At 35.6% G+C, this 14,686-nt stretch overlaps 1 protein-coding gene across 4 annotated transcripts in view; it reads left to right on the plus strand.

The window, feature by feature from the left end:
* Positions 1 to 14,686, plus strand: part of LOC149801329 (tyrosine-protein kinase CSK-like) — an 84,490-nt gene that overhangs the window by 51,022 nt on the left and 18,782 nt on the right. For all 4 annotated transcript variants that reach the window (XM_089955375.1, XM_089955374.1, XM_089955376.1 and 1 more), the window contains one exon: positions 2,855 to 2,954. In XM_089955375.1, coding sequence (XP_089811501.1) covers positions 2,855 to 2,954 — 100 coding nt within the window. The remainder of the gene's footprint in view (positions 1 to 2,854; positions 2,955 to 14,686) is intronic.

Below are 14,686 nucleotides of genomic sequence, written 5' to 3' on the forward strand. Positions count from 1 at the left end.
GTGATCAACAGTTTTCAGCTGGGTGTCTTCGATAGACATAATCAGGGGGCAAGCTATGGTGCCTGGGAAAGGTTGGTGAAATACCTCTGTCTTGCTTAGACTGATATTAAGTCCAATGAGTCTTGAGCCTTCCGCGAAGTGAGTAACAATGATCTGGAGATCTGCTTCCTTGTGTGCCATGAGAGCACAGCCATCTGTAAAATGTGCTTCAAGAATAAGTTTCTCCATTGTTTTGGACTGGGCATTCAGTTGACGAAGGTCGAAGAGAGAGCCATCCAGTCTGTACTTTATGAACACTTCTTTCTGGAGATCACATGTATCATGGTTCAGGACACATGTGAAGAAAAGGTTGAATAATACTGATGCGAGAATGCAACCCTGCTTCACGCCGTTAGAAACATTGAGTGGCTCAGAGACATCCCCGTTGTAGAGAACAAGTCCCATCATGTCGTCATGGAAAAGTCAGATCATCTTAATAAACTTCCTAGGGCAACCGAGTCATGCTAAGATGACCCATAGTGCATCTTTGTTGACCGTATTGAAGGCCTTTGTGAGGTCTATGAAGGCACTGCAGAAGTTCATGTTTTGTTCATTGCACTTTTCCTGTATTTGTCTCACTGTGATCATGTCGATCATGCTCCGATCTGGTCTGAATCCAAATTGGGCCTCTGGCAGTATGGCTTCTGAGACATTACTAACCAGACGGTTGAGAATGACACATGCCATAATCTTGCCTGCAATCAACAGGAGTGATATGCCTCGATAGTTGCCACAGTCAGCTTTGTTCCCTTTATTTTGTATAAGGTGACAATCAATGCGTCTTTGAACTCCTGTGGCATGGACTCCTCCTCCCAAATGCTGATCAGGATAATGTGAAGTGCCTTAGGGCCAGCTGCTTTGAAGTGTTCAACAGGAATTCCATCTGCACCTGGTGCCTTGCCAGAGCTGATCATGTTGTTGGCTTGCTCGACTTCTTTCATGGTAAGGGGCAAGTTAAGGTCCGAGAGAGTTGGCTTTGGGACAGTTGCGCCTAACATTGCAGAGTCTACGGTGGAGGGCATGTTTAGTAGGTTGGAGAAATGTTCCTTCCACCTTTTGGTGATACTCTTTGTCCTTGAGCAGATTCGTCCTGTCAGAAGAGATTAGCAGGATACTGCAGGCTTTTGATGGTCCATAGACATCCATAGTCCTAAACATATTATAGCCAAACTAAATCTCTTTGAATAACCACGGTAGATGATGTTCAGTCCAGCCTGGACTGTCTTCTCTTTAGGTTTCTTTTCAGGACAGCCTTGCAAGAGAAACAATTTAGACCTTCAATTGTGGAGAGAATTCCAAGAGCAAGTAGGCCCTCCACTCTGAATGCTTATGAGAGGAAGGGGCATGTTTTCAGGGACCAGAGTCAAGTCAGTAGGATAGTCCCTTGGAGCAACTTGGTCCCGCAAACTGCTGACTTTTTTCTCTGGCTCTGTGAGAAGAAAAAGTTGGCACCAGTTACTGTCAAAGGCTACATCTTCATGTTATCAGACATATTCAGGCAACATGGCAGAAAAAATGTCAGTTAAGATAGAGATAGTATTTCCTCCTACTATATTACCTATTCTCCTAAAGTTCATGTGATTGGGAAGCATATTTAAATGAGAATTTTTTTTATTAAAGTTAATTATGTTTCTCTGGGCGGCAAGTGGTCTTAAGTACTTGCCTTTACCAATCAAAGCCATTTCACCTCTGTCCATCTTGGTTTGAGTCTCGGGCTTGGTCGATGTGGGTATGTGAGAAAGTTGCCAGTAGCTTCCTGTGGTTTGGTGGTGCTTCCTGGCATTTTCCTTGGTTCATCCTCCACTATTTATACTGGCTGCCATATATAGCCTATTTTGCACTTAGAAATGGCATTAAACCCCAAAACAATCATTTTCTTCTAGAATACTTAGCTGATCACATTCCTAAAAAACCGTCCCTACCATGCGAGCTTCCTCATTGGTATATCACAGTTTAAAAACTAGCAATACCTTGTGGCGGGAATGGGAAGTAATGGGCAAAAATTATTGCCATTTGTCTATGAGAGATAGAAAAGACAAATTGTTGTCTGTTTTGTAGGACTGGATTTTGGTAGGCTTATATCCCAGACATCAATGTGATTGGGTACGTATTCTTAGAGAAACATAATTTATGTAAAACACTTAAAGATTCATTATATTAATGAAGAGAATTGGTTAGAGGACCAGTCCATACTGTAAATGATGGTGCTAGATGTTAAGCAAAGAAGGCTTTATCAGTGTGACACATAGCTGTTAAGGGACTGAAAAATGTAAAAGGAGATGGATCTTTTTAAACTTTGAAACCTGTCATATCAGAGAAACGAGAAATCACTAGTCTTTTAATGATTTTAATGCAAGAATATAAGACTGATATAATACAGCACTCATGTTAAGTACATCATCATGCTTGTTGCAGGATTTGTGGAATTGGCTTTATAATTACTCAGTGTAAAGTTAGACATGTAGACTAGGTGAAGTGTGTATTGAATATACAATTTGTATGTTTTGTGTTTGGTACCAATCAACATGGCTTTTGCTCATTTTATGACATGAACTTGAACCTGCTGTAGATCCAGGTTAGTGCTAAAAATTAACTGTACATTTTTCTTACAATTTATTGTAATTTTGACACGTAGTATACATATTACACTTTTTTTTGCTCAGATTGCACTGGCCACTTCAATTACACTTATACCACTATAAAGGTTGGCAGTTATAAGCATTAGATAAATTCATTTTTCTTATCACTTTGTTATCCATGTCTGTGTGTAGAGTAGTCTGATATAGATACAACAAATTTTGTTTTGATTTTACAGAGACACATGTTCTGCCATGGAATACCTTGAAGGAAAAAACCTTGTTCACAGAGATCTAGCAGCAAGGAATGTTCTTGTAAATGACCAGGGGACAGCCAAGGTTAGTTAAACATAAAAAAGTTATGAAATCTGTGATCACAAAGTTCATTAAACTTCAGATTATTAAAAACATCTAGTGTAAAAATCGATTTTCATCTATATATGTACATATATGTACATATCAGTTATTTGTTACACTATTTTTTTCTCACCTGTGTTAGCATGGTGAGATGTGGGTGTCACTTTTCCAAAGGCTATGGTATAATTGTCAACATTTGTGTTCTTACAAGTCACATGCATGGACACAAGTGAGAAACCAGGTTTCATAAAACATTTGTTTGAAATAAGTAACCTTTTCGCAGTGTAATCTGTAATCAGGATATTAAAAACTTATCTTTCATGTTTTTAACAGATTCTTTCGAAAGTCGAGCCTGTGTGTGTGAATTGTGGGCATTTAAAAAAAAAAATTAAATCTGGTCTAATTTCTTTAATAACTTTGAAATCACTGTTACTCATGATCTTTAATTGGGTAAACTATGCCACTGGTCACTTGGTTTGCAATTTGTTTTGAGTCATTTATGTTAGATGTGACACTGTTACCTCCTTTTATGGTCTTAATGTCTTCAAATTACAGATAAACTTTAGTATGGCAGGATGGTTGAGGTCTATGAGATGGGCATAATATTTGCACCTTACTAAAAACAAAATGACTGATAAACTTTACATCTTAACATATGAAGCAGCACAAGAAACATTTCACATATTCAGGTGCCGTTTGATATGAACATTGACGCATAGGCTTAGATGTGCCATTATGGGTTTTGTCTTTTTCATACTAATTTGAATAAAGCTATGACCGTTGACAATTAACTTCTTCACATGGGATGTTACTTGTAACTGGCACAGTTCATGAACTGTTAATCTTTTTCTGATAAAATTTGGTATGAGCATTGTCTTAGACCTATATGTGCTGTTTATGGATTTTGTCTCATCCTTACTAGTTTGGAGGGGGGCCCCGAGTGGCCGAGTGGTCTAAAGCGCTCTCCGTTATGGATCACTGCCATCTCACCTCTGTCTGCGTGGGTTTGAGTCTCGGATTCAGCCAATGTGGGTATGTGAGAAAGCTTACCAGTAGCTTCTCGTGGGTCGGTGGTTCTTTCTGGGGTTTTTCTGGGTTCTTCCTCCACCATTAATACTGGCCGCCATGTATGGCCTATCATGTTCTGAAAAATGGCGTTAAACCCTACAACAACAACAACAACAACCAGTTCGGAGTGAGTTATGGGCCTTGCCAATTCACACGGTTCTTGTGCAGGTCTGCAATTTTGGGAAAAGTCTTAAATTTGAAAATTGCTATTCCAGGCCTTGAAAAGGTCTGGAAAAAATTTTAAATGACTAAAATGTCTGGAAATTATTTTTGTTGTTCCCTTTCACATGATGTCTTTGACACTCTTTCCCTTCACTAAGTTTAATTGTCACATTCTATTGTAGTTCGAACCGTGCTTCGAGGAAGTTTTACAAATGCATGTCTAAAATATGTGCTACCTAGACAATCCTAAAGGCTGAATCCTAGCATGGTTCATATTAGATGATTCATTTCGGCAAATACACCTAAATGATAGTGATGCCAGTTTATTTTAAAGCTATGACTTTCATCAAATTATTGGAGCTAGACCGGTGTTAAAGTGAGGATTTTAGCTGATGCAGCTTTACTGAAATTGAGCTTTGAACTGAGAGGATGCTTGTAATCAGAAGCAGAACTGATGTCATTTTGAAAGCTCGAAAATATATTACATACACTGCAAACGTATGTTAACTTTTTGACCAAAATCGGCATGCCATATAACAAATTCATAACTTTTCAAACACTAGATATGTAATTTTAATACATCTGATCACCAACATAAGAGTTGTAAACTTCTGGGCTATTCATTTAGCAATTGTTAGCAAAAATCTCTGGACTTTGTTACGAGTCTATGCCCTTAAAATAAGTAACAGAAAAGAGTGAAGACAACAGGCTTTGTAAAATTTAACAAATAATTTATTTCTCTAGGATACAAAGTGAAAAATGAGAAAAAAGATTTTGTGGTATTGCAAATTAAATCCAAAAAATCTAAAAATGATCAGAGAATTTAACAAAAAGTCATAGTAATAAAACGTTCTAAGTGAATCTTAGTTCAAATCCTGATGAAATTCAGGATGGAAGGCAGTGATATCTGTAATAACCTACAAAGTGTAGCTGTGTCAACAGTCTCTTGTTGAATCACAGAAATATTATTCCAGGTTTGAATTCAGTATAAATTCTAGTGAATGTCTTTGTCCAAGAATTAACAGAGCACTTTTTGAATTCAATAATTTGAAGAAAAATAAAATTCAGCCCCGACTTGTGATATCATAATAAAACATAATGTGTCATACTTTTTAAGCCCAACTGACTAGCTTTTATCAAAAAATTAATTATACAAATAATAAGATGCAATACAGATTCCCGGATGAGGGTCAAAACTTCACTTTTCTGGAGAAAATAGAAGTTTGTTACTATTTGCCACATGATACTTGTCATGTAGTCCGGGTATGACCTTGACTCAATGATTCTTATTCTGAGAAAGATTTTAAAAAATAAAACTAAAGTTGTTTACCAAAACTGTCACTGATTTTGGAACAAGGTCAGCAACTACATACAATATTTATATTATTAGTTGTTTACATCAATGAAATAAAAAAAAATAAAAAAGATCAATCAGGTCAAACAGAACTGAACTCAAGTCTGGACAATGTCAATTCCAGTAAACAATGTCACATTACAATAGCATGTAATGGAATAAAAAAAGATTAAGAGACAAACAATTAAATTAAATATAACTTACCCCCATTAAAAGAAAAAGAAAGATTTATATAATGAAACTTTATTTTTACCATAGGTCAATTATACATGTGGTTTATATATAAAAATATAAGAAGAAATCTTTTTTATTTCATGTATACTTTTCCTTTGATGTGCTGATGTCAATATTATATTCCTGCAATAACAAATTCCACCTTAATGACCTCTAATTTTTGTTTTTCATCTTGCCGATGAAAGTAAGGGGGTTGTGGTCACTTAATACAATAATCGAAGAATGAGCTGAACTTAGGTAAAGTTCAAAATGTTGTAATGCCAATATCAAAGCCAAACATTCCTTCTCGATTGAGGGACCCCGAGTGGCCGAGTGGTCTAACACGCTCTCCATTACGGATCACTACCATCTCACCTCTGTCTGCAGGGGTTCAAGTCTCAGATTCAGCCAATTTGGGTATGTGAGAAAGCTTGCCAGTAGCTTCTCGTGGGTTGGTGGTTCTTTCCCGTGTTTTCCCGGGTTCTTCCTCCACCATTAATACTGGCCGCCATGTATAGCCTATCGTGTGCTGAAAAATGGCGTTAAACCCTACAACAACAACAACAACCTTCTCGATTGTAGAATAATTTCTGTGGTGGTTATTTAATTTCTTAGAAGAATAGCACACTGGATGATCAACACCATTTTTGTCTTCGTCTTCTTGAATCAATACTGCTCCAACCCCAGAATCACTTTCATCAACAGTTCAAATGATTGGCTGAAATTTGTAGCTGTAAGAACTGGTGGATTCTTAAGTATGCCTTTAATTTATCAAAAGCCTCCTGACATTTTTCAGTCCAATGAAACGTGGTTTTCTTGCTTAATAAATTTGTCAAGGATTCAGCAATTATGGAAAATTGGAACAAAATTTCCGATAGTATCCAGCCATACCCAAAAATTGCATCAGTTGCTTTTTAATGATAGGCACAGGGAATTCAGAGATAGCCTTGACCTTAGCATCTATAGGTTTAACTTGTCCATGTCCCACGATGTGTCCTAGAAATGTTACACAAAAACGGCAAAACTCACTCTTGGATAAATTGTCAAACTTGCATCAGTGAGTCTGTCAGAGAATTTCTGAATTGTCTTTCCAGTGATCATTGTAGATGAGGTAAGCATCATAATTATCTAGACCAGATGTAATCCTGTTCATTAAATGTTGAAAAGTATTGGCGAACATTTCATCCCAAATAGCCTCAGTTTATATTGATAAGTTCATCTGGAGTCTCGAATGCCAAAATTTCCTTTAAGAAGGTAAAAATTTGGTGACATACTTTGCATTTCCAATTTTATCAATGCAGTCATCAATTCATGGTAACAGAAATGAATCTGTTTTAGTCACACTGTTCACCTTTCTATAATCAGTGCACATGTGAAAAGTATTATCTGGTTTGGGAACAAGTATGCATGGTGAAATCCAGTCACTTTTACTTGGCTCTATGAAATCATTTTCCAGCAAATACTGAATTTCTTTTTTCAAATATTCCTGTTTGAGAGGGTTCGTCCTGTATGGGTATTGTTTCACAGGTACGGAATTTACAATTTCAATGTCATGGTAGATTTTGTTTGTTCTTGTAGGAACATCTGGAAATAAGTGCTCATTTTCAAGTAATAACTGTTTAAGTTCATTCCTTTCTTGTTGTTGCAATGTGAAAGCTTCTGGTCCAGGTTATTCATAATTTCTGAATTCCAAAGATTTGTTACTCCAAAATCAGTAGAGTCAGATTGCATTCTTTTGCATAAATCCTCACTGATTGGGACAGGTACAACTAAATTAACTTAATGATTAACCTGGCTGTCTCTCTCATACTTCTGTAACATGTTTATGTGGCAAAGTTGTTTTTGTTTTCACCTCCTAGGAGTATTTATGGTATAATTTAAATCATTTACTTTTTTTTAACTGTGTAAGGACCATAATACTTGGGCTGAAGAGGACTTAGTAGGATGGGCAAGAGAGCCAGAACTCTATCACCAGGATGAGAACTCGTTTTATTTGTATTTTTATCATATCTTAGATTCATTTTTGACTGAGTAGAGTGCAGATTAACCCTTGCAACCTCACAAGCCTTTGACAACTTACACTTAATATTGGAAACATAATCGAGAAGATTGATTTCGGTATCTTCATTAGAAAGAAGTTTCTCTTGTAACAGATTCAATGGTCCATGCACATTATTTCCAAACACTAGTTCAAAGGTACTGAATCCTAAAGATTCTTGAACTGATTCCCTAACAGCAAAGAATAGTAAATGAATGCCTTCATCTCAATCTTTGCCCATATCAAAACAATATGACCGAATCATATTTTTCAAAGTTTGATGAAATGTTTCTAAAGCCCCTGGCTTTCAGGGTGATAGGCACAAAATTTGAATTGTTGGATGCCTAATTTGTACATAACTTGCTAGAAAATTCCAGACATAAAATTTGACCCTTGATCAGATTGGACGGGTTTGGGAAGGCCAGATTGAGTAAACAAAACTTTATCAAAGCTTTTACTATTGTGTTAGGGGCCCCGAGTGGCCAAGTGGTCTAAAGCGCTCTCCGTTATGGATCACTGCCATCTCACCTCTGTCTTTGTGGGTTAGAGTCTCGGATTCGGCAAATTTGGGTATGTGAGAAAGCTTGCCAGTAGCTTCTCATGGGTCGGTGGTTCTTTCCGGGGGTTTTCCGGGTTCTTCCTCCACCATTATTACTGGCCGCCATGTATAGCCTATCGTGTGCTGAAAAATGGCGTTAAATCATACAACAACAACGACAACTATTGTTTTAGTTTTAATATTCCTCAAAGGAATTGCCTCTAGGAATCTTGTTGATGCACACATTATGGTCAACAAGTATTGGTTACATGACTTGGTCTTAGGTAAGGGACCAACACAATTTATCATTATTCTGTTAAATGGTTCATCAAATGCAGGAATAGGTTGCAGATGAGCCTTAGGTATCTTCTGATTGGGTTTTCCTACCATTTGATAAGTATGACAAGATCTGCAGTATTTACAAACATCACTTTTAATTTTTGGCCAATAGATGTGATTCAAGATCTTGTGATAAGTCTTATTAATTCCTAAATGACCAGCCAAAGGAGTTTCATGGGCCAGACTTAGAATTTCTGGTCTATATGATATTGGAACTACAATTTGATTTTGGAACAAGGTCATCATTGAAATAAAAAAAAATTAAAAGTCAGTCAGGTCAAACAGAACTTAACTCTGTTCTGGACAGTGTCAATTCCAGTAAACAATGTTACATTACAGTAGCATGTAATTGAATATAATTTTTTTAAAAACTAACAATCAATTAAATTAAATATACATAACAATTTATAAAAATGGATTAACTCATGTTTTATTGTATTGCCTGGATATTTTATTTACTACTCAGCTTACAGTAGAAGAAGGAGTGCAATTTAAACAATGGATAGATTTATATTCTTTGATGGATTTATATTCTTTGATTCACAAGGATTATATTTTTTTCTCAGAGTAAATCAATGCAAGGTGAATTCTAATGTACAGTCGGGGACAATTTATCACCAGATTATCCTAGATTGGAATAAGACGGGGATATATGCTTTCACTGTCTTCTGAATTAACTTGAAGAAGTGTAGGGATATCACAAATTTATTTAATTTAGTATACTATAAAAAAGCTTGTTTGCAAATTCCCAAATTCAGTAAAATTGTCATTTCAGTTTTTAATCAGCTTTTGGCATATCTTAAGGTTTATTAGTGGAAAAAGAAAATGACATAAATATGTTATAATGAGGGTAAATCCCAAAAAGTTAACATTTCTCCTTAAAAATACATCATTCATAATACCGTGAGCATAGCTTCATATAGCCTTATAAGGGTTCAGATCAGTTTAATAAATAATCTAAAAATACAATTATGAAGTAAATATATTTATTAGATCAAAATACCATTACTAGAACAAGTGATTTAAGAAAGTGAAACGTAAGCAGAGCTTATGTTAGTGACAAATCTTATTTTGGAGCTGAACTATAGAAAAGACATGACCCATGAGCAGTGAAAAAATGTACATAATAAACATATAGAACAGTTTCCAAACTTGTTCCAGCTGGCTAAACTAGCAATGTATATGCCCCATCAGCAGGGGCGTCTCAGCATAGAACAACATTCTTACGCTGGTGAGGAACAGATTAAGCTCAGAAAAATCAACAGATTATTGTGTATACAACTAGATGTAACATCTTTTAAAGATTTTGATTTAATTAGGATTCTAACAGTGTAGCTGGAAGAAAGAGAGATGAATATTGTAGTGTTATGTATATAGTGAACTATGGCCTCTCCCTCCTTTTTGTTCTACTCATGTCTCCCTTATTTTCATAACAAGTGGGTACCCCCCATTAGATAAAATCCTGGCAGCATCTCTGAAGTGAAAGCAATGGAGTTGCAGCTAGAGAAGAAAGCATAGAAGCCAAAGGGCAATGGCTAACATCTGGGTTACAATGACTTTCTTTTTAAATATAATTTCCCTTTCGTATTACATTTATTTATTTCTGTATTGGTTCTGTATTTGTTTCTTGTATTTAAATTAGTAGCTGAAGCACTTTATACCTTGAGTAGTCATTGAAAACTTAAAACTGGTTATTGAAAAGTCATTGAATTTCAGCTCTCCTGATCTGTATTAACCCTGTTTCATGGATTATTTAATTTAGTTTTGTGTTGTACTAGTGAGTTTTTATTTTAATTTCATTGGATTTTATTTGATTTGACATTCAACATTCTTGGACTAATCTTTTTGTGTGCCTGTATGGACCTGATATTTAAAGAATGCCTGGACATTGTGTTTATAACCCTTGTGGGAGCAAGCTGATGACTTCAAAGCCTGGATATGGCCTTCCAAACTTAAGAATAAAGTATCATGTCGGCTATGCAGGTCAATAAACTTGTCACATTATTAGGTTTGGATATTTATATTTTTTGGTCTGGAAAAGGTGTTAAATTTTTTCCTAAATTTTGTGGCAGGAACCCTGAATTCATATATTCACATGGAATATTGCTTGTAATTAGCACTTCTCAAAAATCATTCCGTATATTCTGATGCAATTTTGTATAAACAGTGTCTCATAGACCTAGATATGGCCTTTTTGGGTGTTGTCTCATTAAATTTGTTTTAAGGTCAAAGTCCAAAGGCCATGTGTGCTTATGGTATGGTATTTTGTCTGCCTTCCTTTGTACATTGTTTGTCATCCATCATCCCTTTCCATCAACACTTGCTTGTGAAAATTCTATAGACATCATTTCTGATCAGAATGTGACAAGTGGTAACTACCCAAGTTAGCAATATCAGATCCACTTGGGCCGCTTGTTTGCTTTAGATTTTTTACCCTTGACAATTAAATTAATATCTTTTCATTTGATTTTGCCAGTAACTGGTAAAACTAAACCAAAATTCAAGATATTCTGATGCAATTTTGAATGAACATTGTCTAATAGACCAAGATGTACCTTTCATGCCTTATAGACTGAGACATACCTTTCATGGGTTGTCTTCTCAACTTCATTTTGGATATGGTTATTAGCCTTGATGATTAACTTCATATGTTGCTTGTTAAAGACGTAGCATGGGAACCATTCAACAAATTCTAATAAAATTTGGTATACATATCATTTTACACATTCTGTTTGTGAACAGAATCACCTTTATTAGCAAGCATATTCTTGTCTTAACATGGAAACTTGGAATGTTGCTTGCAATCAGCATAACTCCAAGAAGCGTTCAATGTATCTGAATCAAATTTGGTGCAACCATTGTCTTTTAAAGCAGTGGTTCTTAATCCATGAGTCGTGTCCCAAAATTTGGTTGCCTAGCTGTTTTGAGTGGGTCATTGAGATCAGCCTTAATAATTTGAAAATTCCTACCCAAGTGGTTTTTTAGCATTTGATGGGTGGCACGGCTGACTTCACAAACTTTTTCTGGGTCACATCCCAAAAAGGTTAAGAACCACAGTTTTAGACCTAGATTAGTCCTGCAATGTTATGTGTCATCCCTGATGGTGAGGAGGTTGACATTGAACTAGAGGTCAAATTTTCAAGAATATCTGACATAGTTGGCAGCCCATATTGACACTGATGCACAGATACAAGTTTAACTGTACTATACTTAGATGCTTTTTGCACATTTGTGTGGTCAAGTTTTGCAAACTGTGGCCACCATTTCATCATCTGGTTGCAGATGAGTAGTAGCCAAGGAATGCTGAAGTTGGCAAACTGAGGTTTAATTTTCTTTAATGAAATGGTTAATTACATTTGGCCAAATGTGATCCATTATATTCATTTTGTTAAAGAAATGTAACACAAGTTAACTTATTTTGATATTCCTTTGCTACCATCACTTTTCAACAAAAGGACTTCTTGTGAAGTTGGTCTTAGATGAAAATGGTGCTGTTCTGACATCCAGTGTGGCTGCCATGGTAGCTATCTTGAAATCTTATCACATCTCCTGAATGGTAAGTCATGTTGACATCAGGTTGTGTAGTTGGGTCTAATTGAAAATGATGCTAATCTGACATCAACACCTAGATTGCCATCTTAAAAAATCTTGTTATCACTAATCCTGTTAAATGTATGGTCATATTCACATGGGGTTTCACAAAAAGACTTAAGATCATGTCTAGTTGGTCCTAAATGCCAGTCTTACAATGGCAGATTTGAATATCTTGTTATTGTTTCAGAAGATTAGATAGGGTTTCAACACATGTCATTTGGAGGTACTTGAGAGCATCGGTCCCATGGAATAACTGTTTTTAGCATTGCAGGTCATAGACCAGAAGAGCTTGCTGCAACTCCTTGTGGACTATTTGGAGGACTACCATGAACATTTACACACACATTCATCCCATAGTCCAGTTGGTCCTAAATGAAAATAGTGCCACTCAGACATTCATCAAGATCTTAAAATAGTTTAATGATCATCAAAACGCACACATATTGATAGGATGATAATGCATGTAATTGGCTGAGCGAGTTTCCACACTGAAGTCATTCTTCTGATGCATTTTTGGACAGTTTAAATATTGAGCGATATATCCACCTGTTGTGAAGTGAAGTTGCAACATGATTGAGTGCAATTATTACCACTCTGAAAACCGTATTTCTAATCCACTCTTGATCAAACTTAACAAATATGGTCCATTATATTCAAGATTATGGATGAGTTTGATCATGAGTAAGATGATTGCATAATAATGAGGTTATCTTTCATGTTACCACTCTAAAAGCCATATTTTAGTTCTTGGTCAAAATCTACACATAAGCCTATATTATCCGATCTCATGTGAGTTTGATAATACACTGAGTCTATGCAAGAGGTGATATTGCATGTGTTCGGCAGTTCTTTTAAACACTCTTGTGACCATTTTTATCAAACTTTGTCAAGAGGGTTACATCATCAAGATCTTGGGTGATTACAGTTGTAAGATTCATTCATATATTAAAATGAGGTGATTTTGCATCAAATTTATTGAGCTTGTCAACACTTTAGTGACTAGTTTTGATCATATTTTTGAATTAATCTTGCTATAAAGGCTTATATCATCAAGATATATAATGTGTTTTATTATGAGCAAGATCTGCACATATTAATGGGTGTTCTTGTAATTGATTGGCTGAGCATCATACCACTTGGGAAAATGTATTTCTGACCCAGTTTCAATTACATTTGGTAAATAGACTAACGTCATGAACTTGCTGCATGACGTTATTATGAGTGACATCTCTGTTTCTGTCTGTCAGTCTGTCTGTCTGTCTAATATATATATGAATAAATGCATTTAATTGGCTGTTGTTGTTTCTTTCTCTGGACTGTATGTTTGATAGGATTTTGATCCAACCTGGTAAATAGGCCTGTATGATCAAGATTTTGGTTGAATATGATAAATAGTGAAATTTACAAAAATAAATGATGTGACCTTGCATATTGGCAGAGTTAATCAACACTGATCAACAGTATTTTTGATCAGACTTACTATATTATCAGAATGTCATATGAATTTTGATTAAAAGGAAGGATTTATGAATATTAATAAGGTAATTACACATCTAATTGGCTAAACTCGTTTCTACTCTTAAGGATTCTATAGCTAATATTGTCATTGTCATAAACAGGTTATGTGCATATTAAAGAGATATCTTGCATCTGATTGGCTCATCTTGTTATCTCTAAAGATCTAGAGACTATTTGTCATCTAAATTATTTAAACTATCGTGAATGGATTTGCATCATCTTGGATGACTTTGATTGTGAGATAGAGACTATGGTAATTATGCCAAGAAACTGTGTGTTAATTATGCCTTTATCTTAGAATGATTATCAGGATGTAGTAAAATAGTTCTGGTCAACATGGTATAAAGTTTGTGAAATAGTTTACATCGGGTGTGTTCTGACAATTATACATAAACTTGCTTAGTAAAATGGTCACCCATTAATTTATGTGAGCAATGTCAGGCCCACATGCACTCCTTGTTTTAGGTAAGAAGTAATTAGGATTTGCCTCACATCCTCTTAGTTTGTATCTAATCCAGTTGATAATGGCATGGTCAGATAGCAAGAACCCTAACCAGTACAAATTAATGGTCAGTTTAGTGAAAAACTGATTTTGACTTAAAGTGTTTTTCAGGCTCCAGAATGAGTTCCAGGGTAACTGAGTATACCCTTGTTTTGCTGTTAATGGAACATATAAGTGTCCAGGAATCTAAATGTAGACAAGATCACTACACAACATGACCATCAGATGGAGTCATAGTACTTTGACTCCCTTTGTTTTTTTCGGTTTAGAGATTAAGCAAAGTTAAAATGACATAATTCTTTGAAGAGGTTGTATTTTCACTAATAAATTTATATACCATATGTACTCACTTATAATTCCAGTAAACTTGCAAACAACACAGATCCTG

Source organism: Sinohyriopsis cumingii, chromosome 4 (genome assembly GCF_028554795.1).
Source record: "Sinohyriopsis cumingii isolate HCF-2022 chromosome 4, ASM2855479v2, whole genome shotgun sequence".
NCBI classification, from domain to species: domain Eukaryota; kingdom Metazoa; phylum Mollusca; class Bivalvia; order Unionida; family Unionidae; genus Sinohyriopsis; species Sinohyriopsis cumingii.